The sequence below is a fragment of the Jaculus jaculus genome, chromosome 19, assembly GCF_020740685.1.
Source record: "Jaculus jaculus isolate mJacJac1 chromosome 19, mJacJac1.mat.Y.cur, whole genome shotgun sequence".
Classification (NCBI taxonomy): Eukaryota; Metazoa; Chordata; class Mammalia; order Rodentia; family Dipodidae; genus Jaculus; species Jaculus jaculus.
Window position 1 is genome coordinate 55,072,934 of NC_059120.1, and position 18,481 is coordinate 55,091,414.

At 45.9% G+C, this 18,481-nt stretch overlaps 1 protein-coding gene across 1 annotated transcript; it reads right to left on the reverse strand.

The window, feature by feature from the left end:
* Window positions 1–407: 407 nt before the first annotated feature.
* On the reverse strand, window positions 408–15,645 carry Vps72 (vacuolar protein sorting 72 homolog). The gene is made up of 6 exons (XM_045138377.1): window positions 15,463–15,645; window positions 5,993–6,145; window positions 5,719–5,830; window positions 5,088–5,264; window positions 1,873–2,017; window positions 408–954 (listed from the first exon to the last, which is right to left on the reverse strand). The coding sequence occupies exons 1-6, from the start codon at window positions 15,577–15,579 to the stop codon at window positions 567–569; spliced, it is 1,092 nt and encodes a 363-aa protein (XP_044994312.1). The 5' UTR covers window positions 15,580–15,645; the 3' UTR covers window positions 408–566.
* Window positions 15,646–18,481: the final 2,836 nt, after the last annotated feature.

An 18,481-nucleotide genomic window follows, 5' to 3' on the forward strand; every position in this document is an offset into this window, starting at 1 on the left:
CATAATGAATCCTACCTCAGGGGGAAAAAAAAAAAAGGCTGGGGGTTGGGGGTAGAGCTCAGCGGGCAGCACTTGTTGGCAGGACTAAGGCCGGGTGTGATTCTCCAGCACCGAAACCAGCGGTCAAGGGCTGGAGAGACGGCTCAGTGACTAAGGTGCTGGCCTGTGAAGCCTAAGGACCTAGGTTTGATTCCCTAGGACCCATGTAAGCCAGATGCACAAGGTGGCACATACATCTGGAGCTTGTTTGCAATGGGTAGAGGCCCTGGTGTGCCCATTCTCTTTTTCATAAATAAATAAATAAGTAAATAAAGTAATAAAAATCCCAAGTATTCAAATATACTCACATTCATAAATACGTTTTGCATTCAACCACAGACACCAGACAAAAGGATTTTTCCATTTTATTAGATTAAAAAAAAAAACACGACATAACCAGAAGGAAGTAGAGGACAATGGGAAAGAGATACAGAAAAGGACTGAGCAAGACGAGCGAGGACAATGGACTAGAATAGTCAAAAGCTCCAGGTCAGGGGAGGAGAGTGGTTTCTAAGGATCAGACATCTTCATTTGATGACGATTTTCTGGCGTAAGGCTCGGGGACCAGAGCCAGGGAGTGGCTCAGGAGGTGGTGGGCCAGGGCCCAGGGCCGACGCAGTGGGTGGCAGTCCATGGGCAGTAATGTACTTCTTGTAGGCCTCACGAATGATCTTGAAGGCTCGAGCAGTGGCATAGGGTATGTCTGTGACAGGGTCCCGGTACAAGGCTGGACGGTGGGTCACTGGACAGACCTCCCGAACGGGGACCTTTGGGGGTCGCCCTTGAGGGAACCATTCCTCAAATGTTGCATCATCACTGAACGTGATGAAGGTGCGAGAGCAGCGAGCAGGAGGGACAACAGGCCCTGTCCCAGCACGAGGCGTCAAAGCAGAAGCTGTGGGAGCAGGATCAAGTCTAAGAGCAGACGACAGAGAAAACCACTGAGCTGAGGAGAAGGCAACGTGTACAGGAAGAAAGAAACAAGCCAGGCGAGGTGTGGACACTCACACCTGTAATCCCAGCACTCAAGATGTCGAGGCAGAGGGTCTGCTAATTGTAGGCCAGCCTGGGCTATATAGTGATTTCAAGGCCAGTTGGAACTATGGAGTGAAACCTTTTTTTACAAAATTTATTTATTTTTATTGACAACTTCCATAATTGTAAACAGTATCCCATGGTTAATTCCCTCCCTCCCCCCCACTTTCCCATTTGAAACTCCACTCTCCATCAAAACTTTAAAAAAGAAAAGTAACAAGGACAGGCTTGGTGGTGCAAGCCTTCCTAACATTCGGGAAGCAGAGGTGAGAGGATCTCTGTGAGTTCCAGGCCAGCCTGGGCTACACAATGAGTTCCAGGGTAGTCTGAGCTAGAGTGAGACCCTGCCTCACCATGCCTCACCCCCCAAAAACCCACTAAGGAACAACAGCAAAAAGTATAAGGACTTGAACGAACTTGAATGCAGCTGGGGCCTGGCAAGGTAGGCACATAGCCTGTAATCCCGGCTCCCACTCAGGAGGCAGTGGTAGGAGGATCGATCTGGGTTCCAGGCCAGCCGTGGCTAGAGTGAGACCCTACCTCAGAAACGAACAAACAAAAAACTGAATAAACAGAACAGAGCTGGGTGTGGTAGTGCACACCTTTAATCCCAGCATTTGGGAGGCAGAGCTCTGATCACCCTGAGTTCAAGGCCATCCTGAGAAAACAGTGAATTCCAGGTCAGCCTGGGCTAGACCAAGACCCTGCCTGGAAAAACAAAACAAAAACAAGCAAATAAATAAATTAAAAAAAAAAAAAACCCGAACAAACAAAAAGAACACAGTTGGATTCACTCACCCTTCTACATCCACATTTTCTTCCCTGGGGCCAGGCTCCCCCACAAGTGGCACAGTCACTGAATGATAGGTGATTATTGGCCCAGGACACTTCCGCTTCTTGTGAACTTGCTTCTTTTTGTCAGCCTCCAGTCGTTCATATGTTTCTTCAGGGTAAAAAGGAGAAATGAAGGAATGGTCAGTTTCTCCTTTCCCACACCATAGTGTGGGAAGGTCCCATGACCTTCATTTATTTATTTATTTTGGTTTTGTCGAGGTAGGGTCTCACTCTAGCCCAGGCTGACCTGGAATTCACAATGTAGTCTCAGGATGGCCTCGAACTCATGGTGATCCTCCTACCTCTACCTCTCTAGTACTAGGATTAAAGTGTGTGCCACCACGCCCGGCTTGCATGACCTTTATTATATATCAATCTAATTACTATCAACCATGCAAACCACATACACACAAATTAGGAAATTATAAGGCAATCTGACAACTGTCCTATTCAGCCATTCATCGCCAAGTCTCCTCTTCCCTATGGCCAGTTACACTCTGCATTTACCCGCCCCATTCTATGACAATGCACTGAGACAACTGCTGGACAGAGGACTCCTCATGAAGGGCAGTGACCACAACTCATAGGAGCTACACATCATTGGCACTCAATAAATACTTTTAATGAATACAGTAAAGCATTCCTGGACTAGAGATAGGGCTTAGCAGGTAGGGCATGCCTAAGGACCCAGGTTCAATTCCCCAGTACTGATATAAGCCAGACGCACAAGGTGGCCCATGTGTCTGGAGTTCATGTGCAATAGCTAGAGGCCCTGGCATGCTCATTCTCCATTATTTATCTTCTTTGTCTCTCTCACTCAAAAAATAAATCAAATAAAAATAAATTTTGGGCTGGAGAGATGGCTTAGTGGTTGATGTGCTTGCCTGCAAAGCTAAAGGACCTAGGTTTGATTCCCCAGGACCCACATAAGCCAGATGTACAAGGGGGCACATGTGTCTGGAGTTCATTTGCAGTGGCTAGAGGCCCTGGCACACCCATTCTCTCTTTCTCTCTGCTTCTTTCTCTCAAATAAATAAAAATTAACAAAAATTAAAAATACAATTTATATGTAAAAAATGTTCCTGGCCCTTCCTAAAGTCTAATCATTGAGCCACAGAGTCCTACTGAAAACCATTCTATGCCTGAACCACTGAACCTCTTTTGCAGATGCTTTTCTGCTTCTTCACGTAACCGATGCTGGCCTTGAATTTGTGAGTGTCTTCCCTCAACCTCCCAAGTACTAGGATTGTAAGCCTGTACCACTATGCCCAGTTTGTACTTAAATTCTGACTGCTTTCTTTCCCCTGAGCCAACCTCCCAGTTGTTCTTTCTCAAAAACACTTCCACAATACCCTGGAAAGTCCTTGCTCTATCATAAGCCACCTCACCTCTATTTTCTTTTCAAAAAAAAAAAAAAAATTTTTATATTAACAACTTCCATGATTATATAAAAAAAAAAATCCCATGGTAACACCCTTGTCACCTCTATTTTCAAACTCCTGCAGCATTTCTCCTCTGAGATAAGAGGCAGCACCGACCCTGAACCTTTTCCTTTCCTTTCCTTTCCCTTTTTACTTCCTCACCAACTGAAGCCTTTGCCAGAAGCTTCCACTCTGCTCAGTCCCAACTTGAAGTGGCTGAGTTCATCTTGATTATGAAGCCTGGCATTTTTATTTATTTTTTTCTCAAACTGGCAAAGAATTTTATTCAGAAGTAGAGCAATTGTACAGGCCAGATATGCTGCAAGAGTGCAAAAGGCTCCTGGAGTGAAAGCACTCAAGAGGAGCCGGGCGTGGTGGTGCACACCTTTAATCCAGCACTCGGGAGGCAGAGGTAGGAGGATCGCCGTGAGTTGGAGGCCAGCCTGAGACTGCATAGTGGATTCCAGGTCAGCCTGGGCTAGAGCAAGACCCTTCTTTGAAAAACCAAAAGAGATGGCTCATCGGTTAAGGCACTTGCATGTAACAATCTGAGTTCAATTCCCCAGTACCCATGAAAAGCCAGATGTACAAATGGCACATGCATTTGGAGTCCATTTGCAGTGGCTACAGACTCTAGCATGCCTATTTTCCTCTGTCTCTCTCTGCTTGCAAATGAGTAAATAAATAATAATACTGAAAAAAAAAAAGAATACTCAAGAGTAAAAGTGGGGCTGGAGATGGCTCAGCAGTTAAAGGTGCTTGCTTGCAAAGCTTGATGGACAAGATTCAGTTCCCCGGTACCCACGTAAGCCAGACGCACAAAGTGTTACATGTGTCTGGAGTCTTCAGTGGCAACAGTCCCTGGCACATCCACACTCTCTTTCTTTTTCTGCTTTCAAATATTATATAGTGAGACCCCCCTACCTCAAAAAACAAAACAAACCAATTAATAAAGCCAAAAAAAATTTTCTATGAAAATGTTTCCAGGAAAGCTAGTACTATTGTACACCCCAAACAAACAATAACAACAACAACAACAAAAAAAAACCAAACTTACCCAAAAGAAATGAATGCTTAACATAAAACAAGTTATTTTGCAAAATAACTATTGCTACTAAGTTTTCCCCTTGTTACAAGAGATGGGGAGACAAGGTCTTGCTCTGTAGCATAGGCTGGCCTCAAACGTGATCTTAGTACTTGGTGGGTCGATATAAGAGCATCACAAATTCAAGCCACCATGTTCAGCTGCAGTTACTGATTTCAGTTGTTTAAGGTAGGGTCTCACTTTAGTACAGGCTGGCATGGAACTCACTATGCACTCTCAGGGTAGCCTCAAACTGACAGCAGTCCCACCTATGCCTCCTGAGTGCTGCAATGAAAGGTGCCACCAAGCCTGCCAGTTTGAGAGAGAGAGACAATGGGTGCACCAGGGCCTTCCGCCAGCCACTGCAAATGAACTCCAGATGCATGCGCCACCTTGAGCATCTGGCTTAAGTGGGTACTGGGGAATCAAACCTGGGTCCTCAGGCTTCACAGGCTAGTGCCTTAATCGCTAAGCCATCTCTCCAGCTGTTTTAATTTTTTTTAAACAGAGTCTCAGGCATTCTAGGCTGGTTTCAAACTCAATCCACTATGTCCCTGTGGATGACCTTGAACTTCTGATCCTCCTGCCTCCACCTCCCGAGTACAACATTGTTCTCTCATCTTCTAAGTTTTTAGTCTTTCTTATGCCCCTCAGCATCTGTACCCCCAACTAACCCAGTGAACGTAAGTTGAGTTCTTCCGTGATCTTGGCCTCCCGGAGCAGTTCTTCCTGGGTCAGTGGTCGCTCACAGTGGGGACCCTTTCGCCGGCGGGATTGGCCCTGCCTTTCCTGAACCCGGAGGAACGTTTGTCGTGTATGCTCAGCTGTTGACTGACGCATGGACTTCCGACCTGGAAAAAGTGAGAAGGGGGGAATTTTTAACTTCATTTTTTTTTCTTTATCTATTGATTTTTTTTTTTATATTTGGAAACTATTTCAAACTTACAACAAAATTACAATAGTACAAATAATACTCATGTAGCCTACTATTAACATTTTCATTTTATTCTGTTTTTTTTTTTTTTTTTTTTTTTTTTCGAGGTAGGGTGTCACTCTAGCCCAGGCTGACCTGGAATTCACTATGTAGTCTCAGGGTGGCCTCGAACTCATGGCAATTCTTCTACCTCTGCCTCCTGAGTGCTGGGATTAGAGACATGTGCCACCACACCTGGCCCCTTGTTGTATTTCTTAATAAAGATTTTCCTTACATAACATAGTACTCAACCTCAGTAAACCTAAAAAGCTGAAATAATAGTTCACTACCACATTAAAATGTTGTAAGTGGACTCATATTTCCCTGCTCACCATCCGAACCATCATCCTGCAGTTCCAGCGGCAAGGTCTTCTCTTCTCGGGCCTTCTGAGAGCTCCCAGCTGGGGTGCTGACCTTTCGAGGCCGCAAACTCTTGAGAGGCTCCTGGATACAGGTTAGAATCATACATCAGAAAATAGCAAAGAGAAGAGTAACGATGAGAATCTCAGCAGACAAAAACCAGAACAGTAGAAACCGGGACTGGTGTACGGGCGCTGACCTGGAGGAGAAAGTAAGAACAAAGGGAGGCCAGGGCTCCTCTGGTACCTTATAGGCTTTCGTAACTACTCGGCGCTTCCTCCTTGGCTCCTCTGCCTCTCCGTCACTGGAAGGCTCATCCCCTTCATCGATGTCAAAGTCAGAGTCCACCTCATCTTCTGTGTCTGACTGGTCCCCTTGATATTCATCATCTCCAGATTCCTGGGGACACAGGGAGGTGAGACCTGGCTGGCAATGAGCTGTTTCTTCTCCATCCTGACAGGGATGCCCCATTCTCTTTCCCACCACATCCCTTCACTTCCCACAGGCGAAGCCTTTCTAGCTGATGGCCTTTGTTCCATATTACCCTCTCCCAAGCTTAACTGCCAGTTTTACCTGTAATACATTGCTTCCAAAAATAATTGCTTTGAAAAAATATATTTGAGAGAGAGAGGCAGAGTAGAGAGAATGGGCATGCCAGGGCCTCTAGCCCTGCAGACGACTGTGAGACCTTGTGCATTTGCTTTGCTGGGTACTGGGGAATCTAAGGTAAGGCCTTAGGCTTCATAGGCAAATGCCCTAGTTGCTAAGCCATCTCTCCAGCCCCATGTTTTTGTTTTTTAGGGTAGGATGTTGCTCTATCCCAGGCTGACCTGACCTGAAATTTACTATGTAATCTCAGGCAGGCCTCAGATTCACAGAGATCTTCTGACTTCTGCTTGAGTGCTGGGATTAAAGGCATGCTGCCGGGCTGGAGAGATGGTTTAGCGGTTAAGCGCTTGCCTGTGAAGCCTAAGGGCCCCGGTTCGAGGCTCGGTTCCCCAGGTCCCACGTTAGCCAGATGCACAAGGGGGCGCACGCGTCTGGAGTTCGTTTGCAGAGGCTGGAAGCCCTGGCGCGCCCATTCTCTCTCTCTCCCTCTATCTGTCTTTCTCTCTGTGTCTGTCGCTCTCAAATAAATAAATAAAAAATTAAAAAAAAAAAAAAAGGCATGCTGCCACCACGCCTGGCAATTTTTTTTTTTTTTTTTTTTTTTTAGGTAGGGTCTCACTCTATCTCAGACTGACCTGGAATTCACTATGTAGTCTCAGGGTGGCCTCAAACTAACAGTGATCCTCCTACCTCCTGAGTGCTGGCAAATTTTAAAAATTTAAGTATTTCATTTATTTGATAGAGAGAGAAAAAGGGAGAAGAGAATGGGCATACCAGAGTCTCCAGCCACTGAAAACAAATTCCAGATACATGTGCCACTTTGTGCGTCTGGCTTTATGTGGATATTGGGAAATCAAACTTAGGTCCACAGGCTTTGCAGGCAAGCGCCTTAATTGCTAAGCCATGTCTCCAACCCATATCTATATCTATATCTATATAACAACATGGTGGCTCATGCTTGTAATCTCAGCATTCAGAAGACTCAGACAGAAGGATTGTTATAAGATTCCATCTCAAAAGGGCTAAGGTCACAGCTCAGATGGGAATGCATTCGCCAGACATTCACAGGTTTGATCCCCACTGCCACATAAACCAGCATGGCAGCACACACCTGTAATCACAGCCCTTCAGAGGTGGTTTTTTTGAGGTAGGGTTTTATTCTAGTTCAGGTTAACCTGGAATTTACCCTGTAGTCTCAGGGTGGCCTTGAATTCATGATGATCCTCCTACCTCTGCCTCCCGAATGCTGGGATCAGAGGCGTGCGCCACCAGCACCCTAGACCTTGTCTCTTAACAACAACAAAAAGCCAGGTGTGGTAGTGTATGCTTAGTCCCAGCAGTATGAGGAGGCCTCCCTGAGACTACAGAATGAATTTCAGGTCAGCCTGAGCTAGAGAGACTCAACCTTGAGAAAAAAAAATTTTTTTTAATTTTTCTGGGGCTGAGGAAATTATTCAGAAGTTAAAAGCACTTGGTTATAAAGCCTATAGTCCTAGGTTCAATTCCCCAGCCATCCATATGAAGTCCCAGCCACTCATGTAAAGCAGGACAGGCTGTCATTTGAAGCAGCAAAAGGCTGGAGTACCTCTTCCCTAACCCCTCACTCATGCAAATTAATCCCAGCACTTGGGAGGCAGAGGTAGGAGGATCACCGTGAGTTCGAGGCCACCCTGAGACTACACAGTGAATTCCTGGTCAGAGCTTGAGTGAGACCTTAGCTCGAAAAACAAAAAACAAAACAAACAAACAACCAACCAAACAAAAAATAGCTGGGCAAGGTGGCACACACCTTTAATCCCAGTACTTGGAAGGCAGCAGGAGGAGAACTGCAGTGAGTTCAAGGCCACTCTGAAACTACACAGCGAATTCCAGGTCAGCCAGGACTAGAGGGAGATCCTACTTGAAAAAAAAAATTAAAGTAAAATAAAAAAATTAAAAAAAAAACAGCCCTCAGCTGACCTGGCACATGTGCACAATGCCAGCACTTGGGAAAGAGATGGAGGCAGCGGAAAGAAAGGAAAAGGAGTTCAAGGTCATCTTTGGCAACATCTAAAGGATAAAAGGCATGAGTCCTGAGTTACACAAGGGTAGTGTTTAGACAGCCACAAGAAGGTTGTTATCACAGGCAGGTGGAAAAGCAGGCATGAATCAGCATGTGTTTGGAAAAAGGATTTAGACCCAAGAAGCAGCCTAGCTGGTTGACTGCTCTGGCTTCAGCATAGCTTCTTTCCAAGTGACTGCCTTGAAGGCCTATAGGATTTCAAAAGAAGACTGCATTTAGTCTATGTCAACACTTAAATGTCAAACTAAGGACTGGAGAGATGGTTCAGTGGTTCCAAGCACTTCCTTATAAACATGAGGCCCGAGAGACAGTTCCATCCTCAGCAGCCACAGAAATAGCTTGGCCTGGCCATGAGGGTGTCTGTAACGGTTCCATAGGGAAACAGAGACTCAAGCTCAGGTAAGAACAGGTGGAAGACTGATGGGCTGGACACCTAACATTTCACTCTGACCACTGCAGATGAGCATACCTCACTGCTGAGTTCATGGGGCACCGTGGAGACATGTACACATATATATACCACACACACATACAAGCAAGAGGAAAAAGCAAAAACATGTCAAGGTCAAAAACCTTTTTTGTTTTTTCTGAAGTAGAGTCTCACTCTAGCTCAGGCTGGCCTCGACCTCATAGATCCTCCTACCTCAGCCTCCTGAGGGCTAGCATTACAGGAATGAACCACCACACCTAGCTTTTGAAAGTTATGAGTTTAGTCTGTAGGCCATTGATTCTCAATCCTCTCCTCTCCTTACCTGTCCCATCACTGGTGGGCATTGTTGAGGTGTAGTTATGGGGAGAAATATGTGATCATTCCTCAGGTATGTTGGGACAGAAAAATATCTGAGTGCTTCCTTGGGTAACAAGGGGCATTTCAGAGCTGTGGAAGGCAGAAGGGCTACAGCAGAGTCTGAGGTATAACCTGAGATCTTGAGGTTAAGGCTACAATGGCAGCACATTGGAATGAGGGAAAATCACTTCAGGGAGGGAAGCTAGCCGGCTGGGTGGCACTTCAAGAGTGTGGCTCTCTTCAATCAGTGATGCCAAAAGAAAACAAATGGGTGAAACGTCAAGCCCGCCAGAATTTAATCTTGACCTGATGGCCATCATTTCCTACCAACCGATGTCTGTCACAGACTGGAAACGTATTAATTCCCTCAGCTCTAAACCAGTATTAAGCCGTATTACCGAAGGTCAGTAGATCAAGTTCCCATCAGCTTAGTGCCCAGCCTGAATGCCTCCACTAAACTATGGACATACCACCATTGCTATGGCTTATATTGTCATTATGGACATGACTAGTTAAGAAAATTTAATTTACCAACTTCCTGCTGATTTTATATAACTTATATAATAAGGTATGCAATGATAAATCCCTAGGATTCAAGCCAGGTGTGGTGGCGCACTCCTTTAATATCAGCACTCAGGAGACAGAGGTAGGAGGATCACCATGAGTTCAAAGCCACCCCAAGACTACATAGTGAATTCCAGGTTAGCCTGGGCTGGAGTGAGACCCGACCTCGAAAAATAAAAAATCCCTATGATTCAATGTGGAAAAAAATTTGTCTTCTTTTTTTTTTCCAAGGTAAGGTCATTTAACCCAAGCTGGCTTTGGAATTCACTAAGTAGTCTCAGGCTGGCTTGAAAGCATGGCATTCCTCCTACCTCTGCTGCCTCCTAAGTGCTGGGAATAAAGGTGTGCACCACCATGGCTGCTCATAGCTATTTTTTTTTTTTTCTTTCTGAGGTATGGTCTCACTCTGGCCCAAGCTTTCCTGGAATTAACTATGTAGTCTTAGGGTGGCATCAAACTCATGGTGACCCTACCTCTTATCTCTGGAATGCTTGGATTAAAGGTGTGAGCCACCACACCAGGCTACAGCTAAATTTTTTTTTTAAAAAAAGCTTGCCAACCCGTAATTTAAGCCATTTCTTTTTTTTTTTTTTTAAATTTTTATTCATTTATTTGAGAGCGACAGGCACAGAGAGAAAGACAGATAGAGGGAGAGAGAGAATGGGCACGCCAGGGCCTCCAGCCTCTGCAAACGAACTCCAGACGCGTGCGCCCCCTTGTGCATCTGGCTAACGTGGGACCTGGAGAACTGAGCCTCGAACCGGGGTCCTTAGGCTTCACAGGCAAGCGCTTAACCGCTAAGCCATCTCTCCAGCCCATACAGCTAAATTTTTAACATCAATAGCCACTACCATTTTAGCTCTTGGTATAATTACTTCTAATCTGTATTTATTTATTATTTTTGGAGGTAGGGTCTCCACGATAGCCCAGGATGACCCGGAACTCACTCTGTAGCTCAGGCTAGCCTCTCAGAGCACTTTTCCTACCTTAGCCTCCAAGTGATGGGTTTACAAGCATGAGCCACTGTGCTGACTCTATTTTTACTATTCTTACTTTTTGTTTATATTGTAAGCCTTCTCAAATCCTTTTTGGAAACATGAAGGGTACATATTAAATTACGACTCGTAAAATGACAAGAATAGGAAAATGAGCCTTGGAGGAGGACGAGAAGGATCTATTTTAAACTAGTTGATTAAAGCTGAGTAAATAAAATGATGACTCCTAGTCAGGCATCAAGTCTTGTGGATTGAATTTTCTTGGTTTCCCTTTAAATACACGCCCCATTTTATTTACTGCTTGGTATTGCCAGGGCTCTTCAGACATGCTAGGCAAGTTACCTAGGCACCACCCCCAACCCAGCCTATTCTCCATGTCTCTAGCAGCCACTGTTCCCTTTAGACTCTTCCCATTACAGATTGTTTTGTTTTAAATTTTTATTCGTATTTATTTATTTATTTATTAGAGAGCGAAAGACACAGAGAGAAAGGCAGATAAGAGAGAAAGAGTGGACGTGCCAGGGCCTCCAGCCTCCGCAAACGAACTCCAGACACGTGTGGCCCCTTGTGCATCTGGCTAACGTGGGTCCTGGGGAATCGAGCCTCAAACCGGGGTCCTTAGGCTTCACAGGCAAGTGCTTAGCCACTAAGCCATCTCTCCAGCCCTGTTTTATTTTGTTTTTTTTTTTTTTTGAGGTAGGGTCTTGCTCACTATGTAGTCTCAGGGTGGCCTTGAACTCATGGCTGATCCTTCTACCTCTGCCTACCGAGTGCTGGGATTAAAGGCATGCACCACCACACCTTTAACCACTAAGCCATCTCTCCAGCCTCTAGATTGATTTTTTTTTTCTTTTTTTAAAGATAGGGTCTCACTCTGTAGCTCAGACTGGCTGGAACTTATGATTCTCCTCCCTCGGCCTCCTAAGTGCTTGTGTTTCAACTTATTTTAATTAATTTATTTTTTATGTTTTGGTTTTTCGAGGTAAGGTTTCACTCTAGTCCAGGCTGACCGAGAATTCACTATGTAGTCTTAGGGCGGCCTCGAACTCACAGTGATCCTATCTCTGCCTCCTGAGTGCTGGGACTAAGGCATGTGTCACCACACCTGGCTGTGTGTTTTTTGTTTTTTTTTTTTTTTTTGTGGGGGTAAGCAGGTTCAGCCATGATCTTTAGCAGAGGCTGACTTGAAACTCACTCTGTAGTCCTCAACTAGCCTCTAATTCAGTGATCCTCCAACCTCAGCCTCTCAAGAGTGGGAGGATTAAAGGTATCCAGTTTGTTTGGCTATTGTGTGTGTATGGCTTGGTGGATAAAGGCACTTGCTTGCGAAACCTGCCAGCCCAGATTCAATTCCCCAGCACCCACATCAGGCCAGATGTATAACGTGGCCCATGTATCTGGAGTTCATTTGCAGCAGGGAGAGGTCCTGGCGAACCCATTCTTTCTCTCTCCCCTCTATACCTGCAAATAAATAAATAAAAATATAAAAAATAAAATAAAATCACAAACTTAATCATGAAACCTCTGAAGAGCCAAATTCCTTAACATGGCTCACAAAGCCCTACAAAGTTTGGCCAAATGTGGTGGCAAATACCTGTAACCCAGGGCTCAGAAGCAGAAGAAATGCCCAGAGTTTGAGACCAGCCTGGGGAGAACTACTTTTTTCTTTTCTCTTTCTTCTTTTCTTACTTATTTTTTACTTTTATTTTTTGAGGAAGCATTCTTGCTCTAGTCCAAGGTGACCTGGAATTCACTATGTGGTCTCAAGGTTGCCTGAAACTCATGGCAATCTTCCTACCTCTGTCTCTTAGTGCTGGGATTATAGCATGAGCTACAATGCCCAGCTCATTTTTTAAAATTAATTAATTTATTTGACAGAGAAAGAGGGAGGGGGGCACGCCAGGGCCTCTAGCCACTGCAAATTAACTCCAGATCCGTGCACCCCCTTGTGCATCTGGCTTATGTGGGTCCTGGGGAATTGAACTTGGGTCGTTTGGATTTGCCGGCAAATGCTTCAACTGCTAAGCCATCCCTCCAGCCCCCAGATCATTTTTTTTAAAATATTTTATGTATTTACTTATTTTGAGAAAGACAAAGGCAGACAGAGAAAATGGGGGTGTCAGGGCCTCCAGCCACTATAAGTGAACTCCAGATGCACGTGCCACCTTATGAATCTGGCTCATGTGGGTACTGGGGAGTCGAACGTGGATCCTTAGGTTTCAGAGGCAAGTGCGTTAACCCCTAAGCCATCTCTCCAGTCTGTTTTCAAAAAAGAAAGCTAAAGAAAAAACAAACAAAAAATGTTGCTCAGGCCTACTACTTCCAGGCTTACAATCTTTATTCTCCTGGAACATGGAGTAGTTTGCAGGTCTCCCACCAGAATCTCAATACTTTAACACGCTACCTTCTCCATGAACTTAACCTTGCTCCCTCTCTTCTCTTCAGCCAAGCTCTACTTTTCTCTTTTTATTTCTCTCTTTTTCTTTTTTTTCTTTTTACTTTTTTTGCTGTTTTTTCAAGGTAGGATCTCACCCTAGCCCAGGCTGACCTGGAATTCACTATGATATCTCAGGGTGGCCTTGAACTCATAGTGATCCTCCTACCTCTGCTTCCCCAGTGATGGGATTAAAGACATGTGCTCCATGCCCAGCATATTCTCAACTTTTGTTGATTGTTTCAAGGTAGGGTCTCATTCTAGCCCAGGACGACCTGGAACTCATTATGTAGTCTCAGGTGGGCTTTGAACTCACAGCAATTCTCCTACCTTTGCCTCCCAAGTGCTGGGATTAAAGGCCTGTGCCATCATGTCTGGCTGTCTCAATTTTTTTTAAATCTTTTTTTACTTATTTATTTGTAAGCACAGAGAGAATGAGTGTACTAGGGCCTCTAGCCACTGCAAACAAAAGACATACATGTGAGCCACTTGGAAATCGAACCCTGGTTGTTAGGCTTTGAAGGCAAGTGCCTTAGAGGCTGAGCTCTCTCTGGCCCTGTCCTCAACTTTTTTTTGTTGTTGTTGTTTTGTTTTTTTTGAGGTAGGGTCTCACTCTAGCCCAGGCTGACATGGAATTCACTATGGACTCTCAGTGTGACCTCAAACTCACAGCAATCCTCCTACCTCTGCCTCCTGAGTGCTGGGATTAAAGGTGTGCGCCACCATGCCCGGCTGTCCTCAACTTTTTTTTTTTTTTTTTTTTTTTTTGTTTTTCGAGGTAGGGTCTCACTCTGGTCCAGGCTGACCTGGAATTAACTCTGTAGTCTCAGGGTGGCCTTGAACTCATGGCGATCCTCCTACCTCTGTCTCCCGAGTGCTGGGATTAAAGGCATGCGCCACCACGCCCGGCTGTCCTCAACTTTTAATGTTATTCCCCCAGCAATGGCTGTCCACATCAACCACTTTCCTGTGTTAATTTAGCTTCCTATGTTTCCACTTAATATTTTGTTTCTTTGAGTGAAAAAGCGAATATGGGCACACCAGGGCCTCCAGCCACTACAAATGAACTCCAGACACATGTGCCACCTTGTGCGCTGGCTTGTATGGGTACTGGGAATTGAACCTGGGTCCTTAGGCTTCACAGGCAAGCCCCTTAACCATTAAGCCATCTCTCCAGCCTTCATGCAGTATCTTAGTTGACTTGGTTGACTACATAGTTCCTCCACTGAGATAACGAAATATGTAAGGACATGTTGCTTGTTTGCCCTGGCACTCCCTTGGTGCTGCGAACAGAAACACCCAGAGGGAGTAGGGAGCACACTAACAATTGCTCTCACCACTGGTCCACCCCCTTCCTTAGGGCAGTGGGTTTTTTGTTTTTATTTTTTTCGAGGTAGGGTCTCACTCTAGCTCAGCTCAGGCTGACCTAGAATTCACTATGTAGTCTCAGGGTGGCCTCGAACTCACGACAATCCTCCTACCTCTGCCTCCCGAGTGCTGGGTTTAAAGGTGTGCGCCACCATGCCCGGCAGGGCAGTGTTTTTAATGCTGTTTCCCTCGAGTCTGCCCAAACCACCACCTATGGCGGGCTGCTACGGGTACTCAACACATAATTTAACAAATGGGCAGTTTCAGGAATAAAAATTTAGCAAGTCTCTGCACCATCCAGACACACAGGTGTATAACCAACTGAACAAACGAGTAACGTGACAGACTTTACACGCTAACCGCAAAATGGAAAAGGAAACAAACCCGATTTCATTATGAACTGAAACATGTTAGGCCAGTCCACGAAGGATCATCTAAGAAAACATTATATTGAAACTTGAAAGCTGCAAAAAAAAAAAAGGGGGGGGGCTAATTTGCTTTACTTTTTTTTTTTTTTCTCTACTTTTCTGTATCTCAGGTGAATGACCCGGTAGTGGGACAACGAGTAAATACAGTGGGACGGATGGACAGACAGACTGCGAGATGCCTTTGTATTGCAGGCAACAGAAGCACGGTGAGATGGATGCATGCAGCCAGAGAAGTACAATATCGGTTTCTCCCGGGCTTAGGGGTGCTCTGGGAAGCTCCTTCATCCCCGACTCCCCGGCCTCCACAACGGCTCTCCAAACCGGGACTCCCCAGGGTCGCCCCCTCCCATCACCGAGAGTACTAAGCCCCCGCAGCTCCTCAGGACTCCCCGCCCCCTTCTTTGTCCAAGGGTTTCTCCTCTTCAAGACTCCGCTTCCTCCCCTCCCTCTTCCTAGGCCCGGCTCTTGCCTCCGTGAAACCCCCATATGTCGTCTGGTAAAACTCATCTTCCTCCTCGGCCTCCAGAAGCCCAGAAAGCCGGTTCCCAGCGGTCTTCCGGGGGGCTCGGCCCCCAGCCAAACTCATCTCGCCAATGGAGACGGCGCCGCCACCAGCAGCCCCGCACCCAGCTCGGGATCGCGGAGCTCGGTGCTCGGCTCCATAACCTGCGCCCGGCCGCGGATGGCGGAAGTCCGGCGTCCACAGGCAAGAGCAGCGGAGTGTCGAGTAGCTCCAAGTCCTGCGCGGAACTGTCTTCAAGCTTCTAGCAGCCGCTTGCGCAGCGCCTGGGGAGCACCTAGCCAGCAATCTTGGTTATTTAGTGCACTCGCTGGGATCAGGACCCCCTACTCTCTTAAGTCTACGATTTGAGAGTCAAAAGATGTCATTATTATTATTATTATTATTATTTCTACTCTCTTAAGTCTACGATTTGAGAGTCAAAAGATGTCATTATGATGATGATGATGATGATGATGATGATGTTGATGTTGTTGTTGTTGTTGGTTTTGAGGTGGGGTCTAGCTCTAGTTCAGGCTGACCTGGAATTCACTATGTAGTCTCAGGGTGGCTTCGAACTCACGGAGATCCTCCTGCCTCTGCCTCCCGAGAAAATCGAACTCTGGTATGTATGCTTTGTGTGCAAGCCCCTCAACTGCTGAGCCGGCTCTCCAGCAACCCGCCCCCCCCTTTTTTTTTCCATGGTAGGGTCTCACTCTAGCCCAGGCTGACCTGAAATTCACTATATAGTGTCAGGATGGCCTCTAACTCAAAGCGATCCTCCTACCTCAGCCTCCCGAGTGCTGGGGTTGGATTAAAGGCATGCACTACCATGCCTGGCTTCCAGCCCTCTTGTATTTATTTATTTTTACTCTTTGGTTTTTGGAGATAAGGACTTGCTGTAGTCCAGGCTAACCTGGAACTCACTCTAGCCCTAGTCTGGCCTTGAACTAACAGCGACACTCCTACCTCAGCCTCCTGAGTGCTGGGATTAAAGGCTTGCACCCTACACCCAACCCTCATGTTTTTCAGTGAGGTTAGTTTCCCTTTCTCCAGTCTGGTTTTCACTGAGTCAGCAGGGAATCTTTCTAAAAAGTCCAGATGTGGTCACTTCCTTCCTTAGAGAAACTGTTAGGGGCTGTAGAGATGGCTTAGCAATTAAACGTATTTACTTGCAAAGCCTGACACCTGGGTTCAATTCCCCAGTACCCATATAAACCCAGATGCACAAAATGGAGTTCATTTGCAGGAGGTCATGGGGTGCTCAAACCCTCTCTCAGTCTGCCTCTTTGTCTCTATCCCTCAAAGAGATTTAAAAAATATATTTTTAAAAAGAAAGAAAAGAGCCCTGCGTGGTGGCACATGCACATTTAATCTCCCAGCCCTCGGGAGGCCGAGGTAGGAGGATTGCCATGAGTTCTAGGCCACCCTGAGACTACATAGTGAATTCCAGGTCAGCCTGGGCTAGAGTGAGACCCTACCTTGAATCAAACAATCAAAAAAACTTGAGAACATGCTGGGTGTGGTGGCGCATGCCTTTAATCCCAGCACTCAGGAGGCAGAGGTAGGAGGATCGGATCACCGCAAGTTCGAGGCCACCCTGAGAATGCAGAGTGAATCAGCCTGAGCTAGTGTGAGACCCTACCTTGAAAAACCAAAAAAGAAAAAGACAGAAAATAAACTTCAGCAGCATAGTGTCTTCAATTCTCTGCTTCTATGGAGGCCAGGCCAAGACAGTAAGATCACAAGTTCAAAGGCTTGCCTGGGTAATGTAGTGAGAACTTATCTCAAAATAAAAATAAAGTGAGGGCTGGAGAAATGGCTCAGTGGTCAAAGGCACCTGTTTGCAAAACCTGACTGCCCTGGTTCAATTCTCCAATGTCCACGGAATGGTAGATAAAGTAACATGCACTTCTGGAGTTTGTTTACAGTGGCAGGAGGCCCTGGTGTGCCCATATTCATTCAGTCTGCCACTTTCTGTCTCTCTCAAGTAGAAAATATTTTTAAAATCCAAAAAAAAAAAAAAAAAGAAGAAGAAAAAGTTATGCCCGGCATGGTGGTGCATGCCTTTGATCCCAGCACTCAGGAGGCTGAGGTAGGAGTGTTACTGTGAGTTCAAGGCTAGCCTGGGGTGAAAAAGAAGGAGGAGGAGGATGAAGGAAGGAACGTGAAAGAAAGAGAAAGAGAAAAAAAGAAAACAGCTGGGTGTGGTGGCGCACGCTTTTCATCCCAGCACTCAGGAGGCAGAGGTAGGAGGATCGCCGTGAGTTCGAGGCCACCCTGAGACTACATAGTGAATTTCAGGTCAGCCTGGGCTCGAGTGAAATCTTACCTTAGAAAGAAAGAAAAGAAAAGAGAGAAAAACGGGCTGGGGGTCTTTAACCACTGCAAACAAGTCAAGTCCAGACACAGGCACCACCTTGTGCACCTGCTTATGTGGATACTGGGGAATCAAACCTGGGTCTCTAGGCCTTGCAGGCAAGTGCTTTAGCCACTAAACATCTCTCCAGCCCCTCAATACTTTTTTTTTTTTCAAGGTAGTGTCTTACTCTAGCTCAGGCTGACCTGGAATTCACTATGTAGTCTCAGGCTGGCCTCGAACTCATGGCGATCCTCCTACCTCTGCCTCCCAAGTGCTCAAATTAAAGGCGTGCACCATCACACTCAGCTATTGCTTGCTTTTTCATTTAAAAAAGTATTGGGAGCCAGGCATGGTGGTGCACTCAGGAAGCAGAGATAGAATGATAGATGTGAGTTCTAGGTGAGCCCTGGGGGATAGGTCAGTTTGAGCTAGAGGCAGGGGTAGGAGGATCACCATGAGTTCGAGGCCACCCTGAGACTCCATAGTGAATTCCAGGTCAGCCTGAGCTCGAGTGAAACCCTACCTCAAAAAAAAAAAAAACAAAAACCAAAAATCCAGTGTGGGGGTTCAGGCTTGTTTTCCCAGCACTAAGGAAGGAGGTAGAGATTCCCGCCTGCTCCACATAGT

Excerpts from the sequence above, each read along its gene's own strand:
- Vps72 (XM_045138377.1), bottom strand. The coding sequence starts at position 15,579 with ATGAGTTTGGCTGGGGGCCGAGCCCCCCGGAAGACCGCTGGGAACCGG. Across the intron at positions 5,831-5,992 it reads TAGTTACGAAAGCCTATAAG|GAGCCTCTCAAGAGTTTGCG; the intron begins GTACCAGAGGAG and ends ACCTGTATCCAG. Across the intron at positions 2,018-5,087 it reads ACTCAACTTACGTTCACTGG|AAACATATGAACGACTGGAG; the intron begins GTTAGTTGGGGG and ends TTTACCCTGAAG.